General features: G+C 36.8%; 1 protein-coding gene across 20 annotated transcripts in view; it reads right to left on the reverse strand.

Annotated features, from left to right (window-relative positions):
- Positions 1-11,219: 11,219 nt before the first annotated feature.
- Positions 11,220-14,319, reverse strand: part of MKLN1 (muskelin 1) — a 414,912-nt gene continuing 411,812 nt past the window's right edge. For 18 of the 20 annotated variants that reach the window (XM_009003056.5, XM_078343745.1, XM_078343736.1 and 15 more), the window contains one exon: positions 11,220-11,579. In XM_009003056.5, coding sequence (XP_009001304.1) covers positions 11,458-11,579 — 122 coding nt within the window. In that variant the 3' untranslated portion in view covers positions 11,220-11,457. The remainder of the gene's footprint in view (positions 11,580-14,319) is intronic. The other 2 variants (XM_054237867.2, XM_054237866.2) reach the window with 1 other exon arrangement.

The following is a 14,319-nucleotide window of genomic DNA, read 5'->3' on the forward strand; positions in this document are numbered from 1 at the left end:
TAAAGAATAGGACTGGCTACATAATTAACACTAATGATGAACACTGAGATAGCTTTCAAAGACTTTGGTAGGGTCATGCCTTTAATCCCAGCACTTTAGGAGGTCGAGGTGAGAGGAACAGCTGGAGCTCAGGAATTTGAGACCAGCCTGGATAACATAGCCAGATCCCATCTTTACAAATTTCTTTTCTTTTTTTTTTAAAATTAGCCAGTTGTGCTGGCATATACCTGTAGTCCTGCTGAGGCAGGATCACTTGAGCCCAGGAGTTGGAGGCTGCAGGAAGCTATGATTGTACCACTACGTTCCAGCCTGCACGACAGTGAGACCCTGTCTCAAAAAAATAATAGGACCCTAGGAAATAAGATCTGCTGCCAATATTTACTGAACAGAAGAAATGAGACAGAGAAGTTGTGACTGCACAATGCTTTGCAGAAGTCACCAGTAATCAGGAAATAAAAGCCAGGACTCCTGATTCCTCTGGGGCTCTCCATTCTATGGCCCAAGTTTAGAGGGCAGCTGTACAATGTGTGCTATGTACATTGCCAAGGGTCCTAACGTCCTCTTGGGGTTTGCCAACCATCAAAACTTAGGAACGTAGTGCTAGGCAGGCTACTTCTACATAGTTTCTATCTCCTTCCCTGTAATAAGAATGTCTCTGGCAAGGATATAGCCAACTGCTGCTACTTTTCCTGGGTGAAAGCCCACAGGAAAAAAGGCCCCTGTAAGACAGTAATGAAGCTGTCCTCTGCTGTCCCAACTGCCCTATGCTCCAGAAAGCCCCAAGTCTGCAGTCCCCTCTTCCTTTTCTCTTTCCCAGACATGTAAAAGGCAAAGGAAGATGTAGTATAATGTGGTGCTAAAGTAAAGAAGAATCGTGATCAACTAGGATTGAAACTTAGCCAGGACTGCACAAACCTCAGATGGTCTTTCCAATCACATTACTACCTTCAGAATCTCAATGGTTAGTGATAAACAAATGCTGCCTTGATTTATATTTCCTCCCAATTTCTATGAACTCTGCAGTCGTTATTTATATGAGAAGTTATGGGAACATGGGCACACACAGCCATTTCCCCATTAGAATGCTCAGTTATCTTCCTTACACAGTAGAAAAGCCCCTAACGTAGCACCTTCCCGTCTCTGTAGTAGTCTCTACATGCACTTGGCCCGGATACAGCCGGCTCTCATCTGTGTTTAGGGCCAAGTCTTCTTTACTTACTGCTGTCGGTAGTGACAAATATATCAAGGGTGGTATCCTGGATTTTGATCCCTTTGAGTTAATTCTCTGGAGGACTGAACAAGGAAAGGTCAATTCCTTACCTCACCAGTGCACCTCATGCTTTCCTGTTTTGAGAACACAAAGAAATGTTACTCAGAGCCACACGCAAAGGATACCCTAGAAATGAAAGCTCTGCAGTAAGGTTTGGATTATTGAATTTGTAAACAGAAAACATGATCCCCATTTTGAATAAAATCAGCTGACAATTCACTCCAGAATGCAGGATCACAAAGCCAAGAAGATGTAAAGCAGACCAGGAGGTGGAAAGGGCGGAGGGGATTTCGTTACAAAGAGTCCCACCACTCGGCCCCAGAGATCCAGTACTTGATCTGGCATATTTCTCAGCTTATTTTTTTTTTAAGGTTTGGCCCATAAAGTGTCTTTCCCCTTCACTGGGGACAGGGATCCAGAATTTCTCCAACTTCACAACACTTCTAGGTTCTCTTGCTTTGCTATCTTTTCTTAATGAATTTTCCATTTCAGTTCAGTCTTCTAGTTTCTAGCCTGTACAAGCACATCCCCATTAAAGAGGAACACAAGCCCAAATGGACAAAGCAAATAAAATAAGGCTGGTCATTAAAAGTAGGTAGAAAAACACTGCTTCATGAAATAATTTACCAGTGGTCTTTAAAAGTGGAAGCCTCCCTGTAGAAACTTGATGAGCATAGCCAGTACTTCTTTATGTGAGCATTGTCTCAAAGGAAAACACCCGACGGCCTTCTAAAGTGTATCACGTTCTGTTTTTGGAAGTCTAAATAAAACTCATCTTTCTGAGGGAAAAAACACAACTGCAAAGTATATAAACATTTCAAAAGTTCACTTCAAAAGCAGTTTGAGCAAATATAAGAGACATCTTGTAGCATCCATATATAACTTTTTATTAAGAAAATGAAAATACATTCTTTCTCCATATGTACATTACATACAACATAATTCTACAATTGCAATCGTTCAGCAGATCACTCATTTATTTATTCACAAAGTAGAGTTAACACATTTACCAAAGCTGGGATCTGAAAATTATTTGCACTAAAAAAAAATACTAAGAAATCCATAGAGATTAGATAAAAGATAAACCGGAGAGGATCATGAGGGGTACGGGGAAGATCACAGAACATTACAGAGCCCAACAATGATTTGAAACAACTGATGTCAGAAGAGATCTGATACCCATAAAGCACTTGTTTAAAAGCTCCCACCAGCTCATGCCAGCTTTCTAGAGTCCCATGATTTCTATTTAAGACAATGTGGATACTTTAGGAAACAATCCTGACCTCACATTGCCACAGAAGAGGGTGTGAAAAACCAGAACAAAACAAGTCTGCAGTTTTCTCCTCCACACAGAGTCTCATCTGAAATACTGAGGTGCAACATGTGTGAATCTCAGCTAATGTGTAGAGAAATACAATTTTTTGAGAGACATTTGCTTAAATGTGGTAAAGAACTCTTGTTTTATGGACTCCTCGCTTCATATTCATTGTGTCTGTTTTTCTTTTGGCTTCTGACAAGTAGCTCATCCTTTTTGGATGTCAGTTTAATTATGGCCATATTAAAAAGTTCATCATAAAGACTCCTCCTCATAATATGAATATGCTCCATATGCCCATAATGGTACATAAAGGACTTAGGAATTCAAATGAGTCTTAGGGATGAAACTTCCAATGACCTGAGCAACGCAGCTCCCTAAAGCTTCTGGATAACCTCTTACACCCATAGTTCAGGCTTAAAGAGACATATCAACACAATTATTTTCAGATTGTCTGTCTAGAAAAGGGCAATGCTCAAAAGAATATAAATACGGGTGGGAACATATGCTTCCAGCCTGGTCCTTTCTCCATGTGGTTTTTAAAAAAAAAAAAAAAAAAAAAAGGAATTTTTTTTTTTTTTAATCTTTTCTGGCCTTTACTATGTTTGGTAATGGAAATAAGTCAGAGCAAATAAAATGAAGAGGTCTTATCACTTAATACTGGTTTTCCTTCTAAATTAAGTATAAGTTAGTAATTTCCTAAGTTTATAATGATAAACCTATTTTGATAATCACTAACATCAATACATTTTATCGTTAAGTCCCATAAGAGCTATTTAACATTCTCCAATTTTCAGCTAAGCTGGTTGCTACCACACCACATTTCCAGTCCAGGAGATGTTTTCAAAAGGAGAAGGAGCGACTCACACAGCATTAATAAGCAGACTTGGAAAGACAGATTTTATTGGCTATGGATGAAGTTGTATCTTTCTCAATCTAATTTTCAGTCCAACTTGGGTTTTGAGGATCTATCTCTATCAGAAGGGATCTTATTTCTGACTACTATTTCCAATTTATAAAAGAGCTGACTTTAAAAAATTTCTAACATCTTTCCCAAACTGTTTACAAATACATCATTTTTGAAAGATGGAATACTGTTTGTTCCCAAGACCAACACAAGAAAAGGAGGGCCTCATCGTTGCTTTCCTATATTCTTCCTCTGAGGCTAATGACTGAACTGTACATAGCTTTTGGAGTGGGAGCAAGGCAAGAAATCTCTTTAAAAAGAAAATTTTTTAAAATGTATATGTATATTTATAAAATATTTATGGATAAAGAATACTGTTTACAGAAAAGTTACATTATTGTGCAACTCTAAATTATGCAGAAGACTATACACAATAGATAATTAATACTATACTATCTAATTTCTTTTCAAAAGACATTTCACACAAATCCAAAACGTAAGCTGGCTTAAAGAATAAGACAATCATAACATCTCTTGCCCAGGCTAACTGTAATGCTTAGGAAAGAAAGTCCACTTTGATTTTTCTAAATGGATGGTTTGTTAGTAAGGAAGCAAAGTGTTTACAATTGATTAGTCACCAAAATCATTTTTCTGGGAAAGGAAAAAAAAAACCCCAAGAAAATCAGTACATGACATTTTAATAAATTTATCTTCCCCCATGGAAGACAACTCATAAGTAACCTTTCAGACTTTGTTATCTTATTATTAAATTTGGGAGTGAGTTGATAACTACTTGGTATTATTTCTCTTATAACTTGGCATTCAAGACAACACACTATATAGCTGTCACTTGCAAACACCTGATGGTATGGCCCTCATGGTGTAAGATTTTCTCATTTGTTGCTCTGCCAGCTGCAATGGGATTGGGACTTATTCTATATACCTCCTCTAATTTAATCACTTTATAGACGTGGAAGAGACCTAAAGAAAAAACCAAAAGTATGAAATACTTCTAATGCCAAACCCAGATGTCATTATTTCTTGGCAAAGCAGAATTAACAGAGATGATATATAATTAATTTAAGGCAAGAAAACTAATCATTTCAATTCTGTATGTGTTACAAGTTGTACATGAAATGACAATTTCCTCCTATGTTAAAGGGCTAGAAAATAAAACCAACCAAATGACATGAGCTAAACTGTAACAAAGGCTTTCTTGAGATTTGTTAACAAAGGAGAAATAAAGCTCAAAATTAGCTTTTTGAGTGACTCCTTAATCATGCACACAGGCTTGTTCAGTATATCACACAGAGTGTTTCTTCTTCCTGCCAATTAATTTGGCATTCATTAAGTAATGAATGAAACTGAAGAATGATGATCTCCTCAGGCTGGTATGTGTGTGGCAGACAGCTCAGATATCTGAGCTAACTGCTGTGATTGCTAGCATCCCAGATGGTACAGAGCCATGTTGCAGCAAGAGCTTAAACTCAGTGAATAAGCAACGGAACCCCCAAATTGCATGCTGAAATGTTTTATTGCTGGTTTTCCTGCTGGATCCTTATCAAGAAAACTGGTTGTATGTAAGAAACTGCTCACCTAGCTGAAGATCTAGAGCCCATTAACACTGGATTTTCTGTTTTAAGGTCTCAAACAGTCATTTGGGAGAAGGTAAGAAAGGTAATTAACCAAGAAACGCTATTTCCCAAAGACTATTCAGAATTACTGATTATTCTAAAAGCATGAGCTTTGAGCTCTTTTGATAGTCTTCTTCCCAGCACCTCATTAACAAAATTATTTTAGGGTTAGAAACAAAGGATTTTCTTTTTCCTTTCAATTTGTGAACCTCTAAAATCCATGAGCAAAAGCTCCTATTTTTCCTTCTCTAACATACTCTCATTCTCTTCTCTAGCTCGTTCCTGAAGTTTAATACTTCCAAGTCAAAATGTCTCAGATAAGCAAAACAGGACACTGCACACAAATGTTTAATAGTTCACTGAGACTGTTTGAAAAGCAGATAAAAAGGAAGACATTATTTTATAATTACAAGTGATATCTTAGAACTGGTCCAATTCCCTACCAAAAACATTTCCCCTTTTTTGTTGTTGACTCTACAGCTTTCAGTTAACAACCATGTTAAACTTTTCTGTTTTCCAGCAAGCTCAGCAGTGTCTGGGGACAAACAGCATATTGCAAATCTTATTTCCAAATAATGACTCTGATTAAGAAGATAAACTAGAACTACCCTTTCATTTTGTGTCTTTAAGCTGTGAAGCAGGATCCAGTTCACAATCTAAAACTTTAGCGAAAATGGCAGACAGTTGATCATTTCCCATAATGGCATTTCTCTCTGCACTATTAGATAATCTAATTTACTCTAACCTCTAATGACTCCTTAGGTTAAGGGCTACTGAAGCTACTGTCGATGGTTTCACTGGCTATGACTGGCATAAGAGTTAGTCATTTGGAATTGGAGCTAAATTCTTTTTTTTTTTTGAGACAGGGTCTTGCTCTGTTCTGTTGCCCAGTCTAGATGCAGCATTGCAATCATAGCTCACTGCAGCCTCAAACTCCTGGGTTCAAGTGATCCTCCCACCTCAGCCTCCCAAGTAGCTGGGACTACTGGCATGTACCACCACACCTGGCTAAAAAAAAAATTTTTTTTTTAAAGTAAAGATGAGGTCTTGCTGTGTTGCCCAGCTGATCTCAAATTCCTGGGCTCAAGAAATCCTCCTGTGTCAGCGTCCCAAAGGTCTGGGATTACAGGCATGAGTCACTACGCCCAGCCTAAATTCACATTCTTGAGGAAAAGAGACATTTATAAGGCTGTATTATTTTTATTTAAGAAAAAAATAAAAAGAAAAGCAATCATTTCATGGCAACTGAAGCCATTTCTAATATTCAATTATATCAGAAATTTAAAGTCAATTCTTAATAAAAATTCCAACTTCAGCTGAAAAATCAATGCTACTCATGGAAGGTAGGAACAGAAACAAAAAGGCTAAAAAAATACAATAAAAAAAGACAAAAGGTAAATGGAAATCCCGATGATATGCTGAATTCAGGAGCTCTGCTATCAAACTTGTACTTTACCAAGAGTTCTATGACAAGAGTTCCTAATGCCATGAGAAGAGGCCAACACAGGTTTCTCCATTACAGTTGCCACACTCATTAGTACTATCCGCAAATAAAAACGACTCAAGTATTTTACAGCAGTATCTGAATGTTATTAATTCCTTAATATACAATTTAAAATTTCATTTTTCTCTTGTCATAAATAAGGATAACAGAGCATTTTGCCTAAGAATGATTTTGATCTTTTTTTTCTTCCCAAGCAATACAATGCTCCTACAGAATGCCACAGAAAATCTAGGGCTAAAAAAAGTCAAGAATAAAGTTACATTTGCTAAGAAAAATAAATGGAAAAACAATTCACAGTATCTGGTGGATAGAAGGAAATCAATGTTTTAAAAATCATGTATAAGCAGAACCTCTAAGACAGCATTTATTGAGAAAAAGAAAAATCATTTGGTGAAGAAATCAATATACTGCAGCAATGAGTCTTCGCCTAAAACAAATGAGGGCCACATCATTCATGTGAGATAGTCAGCTTCATATTATTTCAACAAACTTGGAAACTTCTACCTTCAACCAACAGACCTCTAGACTAGAAGTTTTGGATAGCCAAGTCATTTCAGCATTAAAACAAATCACAGGGAGGTAGAAGCCAGGGTCCAGAACCACAAAATAGTAGTGTTCTTTGGCCAATAAGGATAGCAAAAATCTTTGTGTTAAAACATCCAAAAATTTAATCTGTAAGTACTGTCATATGCAGACCCTCTATGACACTCCTCCAGCCATAAACTTTTTCTGGGGGAGCCTTCAAATCCCAGATCCGGGTCTATTTTAGGAATTCAAAACTTGGTGAGAATTTAGGCAATAATTTCTGCAAAGGGATGAGATTGTGGATGAATGTGGATTTTTAAAAGAAGGATTTGGAAGAGTATCTCTCTCTCTCTTTTTTTTTTTTTTTAAAACAGTTAGATGACTTTATTTAGAGTATACATTGTAGTGATTCCCTCCCACAGAAATCACTTCAAACTGTAATTCTCAAGTACTGTGCAACATTCAACCAGCTAAGGATTTCACATAACTTTCAGGAAATAAATGACCCACAATTACCCAGGGAATTCCATGTAGTGTTAAGAATAATTATAGGTAACTTCTTCATGTAATTACCATGAAATTGAGTATAATTTAGAGAATAAAATCAGAAACATACTCCTAAGTGCTTTTTTGATCCATTAACCATCATTCTCAATCTCTCATTAAATGACTGGGTGCCTCAAACTAGTTTTTGTTTATAGGTTAGATTTTAAAACACTGTTTTATTATAACTCTGTTAATGTATCTCTACATAGCATTTTTTTTTTTTTTTTTAGTAGAGATGGGATTTCTCCATGTTGGTCAGGCTGGTCACAAACTCCTGACCTCAGATCATCTGTCTGCTTCCAACTCCCAAAGGGCTGGGATTAGAGGCATGAGCTACTAAGCCCAGCCTACATCGCATTTTTTTTTTTTTTTTTTTGAGACGGAGTTTCGCTCTTGTTACCCAGGCTGGAGTGCAATGGCGCAATCTCGGCTCACCGCAACCTCCACCCCCTGGGTTCAGGCAATTCTCCTGCCTCAGCCTCCTGAGTAGCTGGGATTACAGGCACGCGCCACCATGCCCAGCTAATTTTTTGTAATTTTTAGTAGAGACGGGGTTTCACCATGTTGACCAGGATGGTCTCGATCTCTTGACCTCGTGATCCACCCGCCTCGGCCTCCCAAAGTGCTGGGATTACAGGCTTGAGCCACCGCGCCCGGCCTACATCGCATTTTTAAGGCAGATGTGAAGAGATAAACTGTAATGGTAAGCTCCCAACCATTTATACACAATATACATATTTTGCCAGAGAATGCAGTTTTACAAGCTTAAATCACTGAGCTCTAAACCCAACAAAGCTTTCTATGATAAACCAGTGACTTTATAATGTCTTCTATCAGTTTTTACTTATTAGACATGGACAGGTCAGTTTTTGTATAAATGAAAGACAGGTATAAAAGATGGCCTTGATAAAAGTTAATACTGTCTGTCAGCTTCAGCGCAGAGGTAGGCATTCAAGTTTGAATTTACTTGAATGAATTCCTTTGCTTGAATAAGAGTGATAAATTCTTGAATCAATCAAACTGGTCACATGAGGTCTCTGCTATTACCAAAATAAAATGCAATGCACTTAAGAAGTGTCTTGAAAATCAGGTCATTTCTCATGAAGTACAAGCACTGAAAATAATGCTAGATATGTAGTTTAATTTCTGGTTGAAAAGAATGTATTATACTAGGAAGTATGAGGTTGAAGCTGGAGATAATACAAATGAACAAATTGTATCCCACTTAATTCATGTGTCTAAAGCATTAGCTAGGTGTTTCAGTTAGGGATTTGCCTAAGCTAGAATGAAATAATTGTTAGGTAGTAAAGCATATACACTTGGCTATATAAACAGTGTACCTAAATACCAAATTCAATTATTTAAATTATAAGATATGCTGGAATTCTTGGAAATACATCTGGCTCCTCACTAAATTGTGACACGTTGTGAGCAACATGTCAGTCTTGGTCAGGGATATATGAAGCACTATATTCTCTGCAATCACTTCCAGCAGTGCTCCCATTAAAGCCCCACAGTACAGAGTCTGACTTTCCAATTATCTCCTCTCACTTTGGCAAGAGAAAATGGCTTGCTATGATTCAACCCCATTTAAGCATGGTGGTGAGCAAAAAATTCCAGAAATGAAGAGGGAAAAATTGAACCTAAATAAAGTGAGGAAAGATGAAATTAAAACAAACATGTTTTCCAAAAAACTAGTAGGGAAGCAATTAGGGAAAAAATAAAATAAAATTATTGAGGTCAAGAACTTCATTTCCTCCAAACAACAACTGAGGAACTGATGAAAAAAATTACAAAGAAGCACTGTAAAAATAAATGGTGGAGGGCAAGGACTTTCACTTGCTTAATCATACTAAGCAAAACTAGAGCTTTTAAATTTAGGAAGTCTTAGCAAATTCAAGTTCTTCCTTGTCAATATTCTGACTTGTACCTGTCTCCACAAAAAATTCAACAGGCTATGCTAGTGATATTACTATTTTATGTTCTTATGTCACTCAGGGGAATTGTTTTATGAAACCATAAAAGTATGTAAGTAAACCGTATTTACATGACTGGACAGTCACTTGGTTATTCAGCAGCTACACAAGTTGGTAGGTGCTGAATTACGTAGCATACCTTTCACAAGTAAAGGTACAGATCAAATTGCTTAAGAAATCACTGTTGACTGCTTTGGGATGCCAAGAAAGCCACGGAACTCATAACTCAAGCCTAGAACTAGCAAAAATATATTTCTATTCATCCCCCAAAGCAGCAAAACCATGTATTAAAGACAAAATAAAGTGGGATCTCAATGTTTCTTTCCTATACATGACACTTTCTGATAGTGCAGGTTAATTTCTTCTTTCTTTGGTGAAGCCTAATCTTGCTACTCAGGGACATACTTGATTCCATAAAGTTGTTCACTCTTATGAGCCACTGGATCAACTGACACTTCTTATTACAAGTCTGCTTTAGCACGGTGGGGATCAGCTTCATACAACACGCTTTTCGAGCAAATGTAAGCACTAGCCAGATGTAGGTTCCCCACGCTGCATTCCACAGCACCTCATCAGAAGATATGTACCTCTATCTCTCACAGAAAAACTGACTCAGGGAAAAGTCCATCTGCCATACCGTTCTTTATAATTAAAAAATATTTGAACTATTCACAAAGTCTGGTCTATATGCTTAGTGAAATGCCTGTCCGTTGTATGCCACTGAACAACCACAAATAATTTCTCTTAAAAATATCAATATCCACAAGCAGACAGAGAGAGACAATGTGTATAAAAATAAATAAAAGCAGAGCTCTGGAAACAGCCTCCTCTCTCAAATGAAAACACTACAAAGAGATAGCACAAAGAGAAACGGGAGCCCTGGTTCTGCAGAGATCTTCTGGATGAAAGAGTAATTTTCTCCTAAAATTGCTATGAAGATATCAATGAACATATTCACTACCAGATCCTTCCTGCTCATCATTTTTAGAATGGCTCTTAAAGGTTCTGAACTATAGTCTCCTCGGTTTAAGGTTTCTGTGACTCAAAGTCAGATGCTATTGAAATATCTACTATAAAATATCATTATAGAAATATTATATACCAATCTCAGATAGGTGCTTGGGTCAATCTCAGGTTTCATTTTTAGTACTATGGCCAAGAGTGCAAACTTGAGCCCTCAATTCTGCCTACTGTTTAACATAACACAATACAAGTCAGCACAGACACAGATATCACCTTAACATACATCACCTGTCCTAGAGAACTATACACTTGTTAAGAATAAAGTAAAGAGGTAAACAAGTGACACCACTTATACGCAGTTGTGTGACGGGAGGTGAAGTGAAGTGGGAAGGGATGAGAAGGCAGGCCAAATGACCAACAGCAACAACATTCAAAATACTTGTAGTGCTGAATCTGTTAATAGTGCTTATTTCCCCAATTAAAAAAAAAAGGAAAGAAAATTCTGAAAAGGGTAAACTGCCTAATTTTCCTTTTATACTCATTAATTCTTAAAAGATAACATAAGAAAAAATATATATATTTAACTGGAAAGTATACCAATTTCACTTTATTAGCCTAATTTAGGAACAGGATGAAGAGAGTGGGGTTGAGGTCAGGTATGAAGGAAAAGGGTAAAAACCTGTGATGGTTAAGATCCCTTCAGAACTCTGGTGCAGTCCTCAATCACTGCAGCTTTATTGTCAGTCAATGGAGCTGCAATCCAAAAGACGGAAATTCGACTCCTGTTTTTCCATTTCTGTGTCCAGTGACTCTTCAGTTACAGTGTAATGAGGTCTACCAGGTTGCCTTTAGGAGGAGTCATGCTGTCAGGAAAGAAATTTACTAAGGTGTCAAAGAGCTGAGTTCTTTGAGCATAGGTGTGATCCACATCAGAAAAGCCTGGTGAAGAAGATACAAAGAAACATCCATTGTGTTTAAAACATGTAACAGAAAAACTAGTTGAGACTAGCAGTAATGTACTTTATAATGGATAAAGCAAATCAGGCTTCAAAACCAGACAGAAACTACTGATCTGACCCCAGTTCTACTACTTGGCTATGGTATGATCTTAGGGTAAATTCGTCAGACTTTCTGGCTTTCAGACTTTGTTTCCTCAGCTGTACATATGTGATAATAGTATTTACTTCATATAGTTATTGTGCAGATTAAATGCAATTACATGAAAAACAACTAGCAGAAGGACTGGCACTTCAGTCACTAAATGATATTGATTTCTCTTCTCTTCCTTACAAGGTTGTTCCTCTGCAAGTCCACTGAGAAAATTCCACTTGTCTTTTCTACTTGTTAATGCTTCTGAACCACTAAATTTTTTTTTGGTAATAAAAATATAATAAAATCAAAATGAAAGGGATCTCTAGAAATTAGTCTAAAATCATTAATGTCTCAGAGACAGCTGGAAGTAGTCTCCGAGAACTGAGTGATAACAGAGATGACTGAGGGAAAGAGATACATGTACAATATGTAAAATGGTACCTGCACATAATAAACACCATACCTCTTACTAGGCACACATTATGTGAGGATAGGGCAATGAACTACTTTTATCCTAGTAAATATTAGAAAACATATGTATGGCATTTTTAAAAGGTAGGGACTGTTAATCTAAAGGATTTTCCCCTGTAACCTCTAAAAAACATTCAATTAAGTTTACTCCAGCTAAAGGAACATTCAGTGAGATGCTGTCTTCATCAGTTGGTATATTTATCTCAGCTGCTTCAGATTTCTTAAATACAACGGAGATATTTAAGTGATAAAATAAATGATTTCCCCTATTCCTGAAATGGCGGAGGCATGAGAGCCCTGCTGAGTGCTGTGAGAAATAGAAACAAAGCCATAAAGAGTTACACATGCCATGGTGTTCAGTGAAGGCGACTTCAAACCAGACTTATTTCCATTCAACTTAGAATACAATTTTAGGTCCAATCTGTTTTAATCTTGTAAAAGAACAGGAATAGACCATAACATTGCCAAGGATACCAGTTTCCTGGAAGGAACATAAACAATACCTCAAGAACAGCACATTCCTTTTTATTTTAAAAAATATATTGTTTTAAGTTTGAGGGTAAATGTTTATTTGAGATGAGCTTGAGTTTAACAAAGCCCACTATGCTATCATGGAAGTGAATGGAAAGAAATACTCCAAAATATTAACAAAGGTTATCTCTGACAGTGAGATTAGAGTCTTTTCTATTTTATGCTTTAAAAAAAAATTTCCAAATTGCTTCATTTTTCAACTTTTTATTTTGAAAAATTTCAAACCCAAAGAAAGGTTTCAAGAATCGTGCAATGAACACCCCATACTGCCTTCACTTAGGTTCACCATTAGTTTCACCAAATATGTTCTCGTTCTCTCGTTCTCTCTCTCTCTCTCTCTCTCTCTCTCTCTCTCTCTCTCTCTCTCTCGTGTGTACACCCCACTGAAAATCTTTTTGTGGAACTATCTGGGAGTAAGTTGTAGTCACCTTTGGCCCCTACATGCTCAAACTGATTTCAGCTAAGAACAAGAACATTCACTTACATAACTAATATATATTAAATTCATGAAATTTAACACCAATGTCCCAATAGTACCATTTTTCAGTCACTTTTTTACAGTCATGTTTCCTACTAATCTAAAATCCAATCTAAGATCACACAATGCATTTTTCCAAGTCTCTTGAGTCTGAAATGGTTCCTCAGCCTCTGTCTTTTATGACACTGATATTTTTGAAGACTACAGAACATTTATGAATAGAATGTGTTAAATTTGGGTTGCCTGTTTCTTGATCATCAGATTCAGTTTATGCAGTTTTGGCAAGAATACTATACACGTGATACTGTGTGTCCTCAGTGTATCATCTCAGAAGGCATGGGGTATCAGTTTATCCCAATACTGATGATATTAACTTTGATCGTCTGGTTAAGTTGGTATATGCCAAATTTCTCCAAGGTAAAGGTGTTCTTTTCTACCTTTTTAATTAATAAACTATATCCTCTTCTCCAACAGCCCTGTACCCAATAATTTAGCAGTCACTGATGATTCTTGCTAAAACAATTATTAGTTATATGATGGTGATTTTCTAACTCTACAATTCCTTCTACAGTTGTTGACAGTCTATTGTAAAGAAGAGCTTTTTCCGCTCCTCCCATTCTACTTATTTGTTCACATTATTAGGTACTCAGGGATTCTTTTCTTGTTCAGTATGTTATATTCATTACTGTCACAATTCATTCTGACACTCATACTGTCCCACATTTGACCACTGAGAGCCTTTTTGAGCTGGTTTCTGTGTCTTTTTCAAGTGTACCCATTAATTTTGGGGTACCTCCTTACTTTCTGGTATATATCCAAATTAATCTTTACACAGCTCTGGAGTCCTAATTCCTTTCAGCTGTGAATGTTATTTAAAAACCAAGAACAGCTGTGCTAATTGTCAAGGTGTCACTGTTTCTAGGCCTATGCATATAGCCTATTATATGCATACATGTTTTTTAGATTATATTTCATGCTTTTACTGTTAACTCTAATTTCTTAAAACCTCAGAGGATTCTTCCTCCTCATATCCCATTCCATATCTCCTTTCTTCCACCAAGAAAACCCTGACTCCCAGCAATATCAGAATATTTACTCATTTGCTCA

The sequence above is a fragment of the Callithrix jacchus genome, chromosome 11 (genome assembly GCF_049354715.1).
Source record: "Callithrix jacchus isolate 240 chromosome 11, calJac240_pri, whole genome shotgun sequence".
In the NCBI taxonomy this organism is placed as follows: domain Eukaryota; kingdom Metazoa; phylum Chordata; class Mammalia; order Primates; family Cebidae; genus Callithrix; species Callithrix jacchus.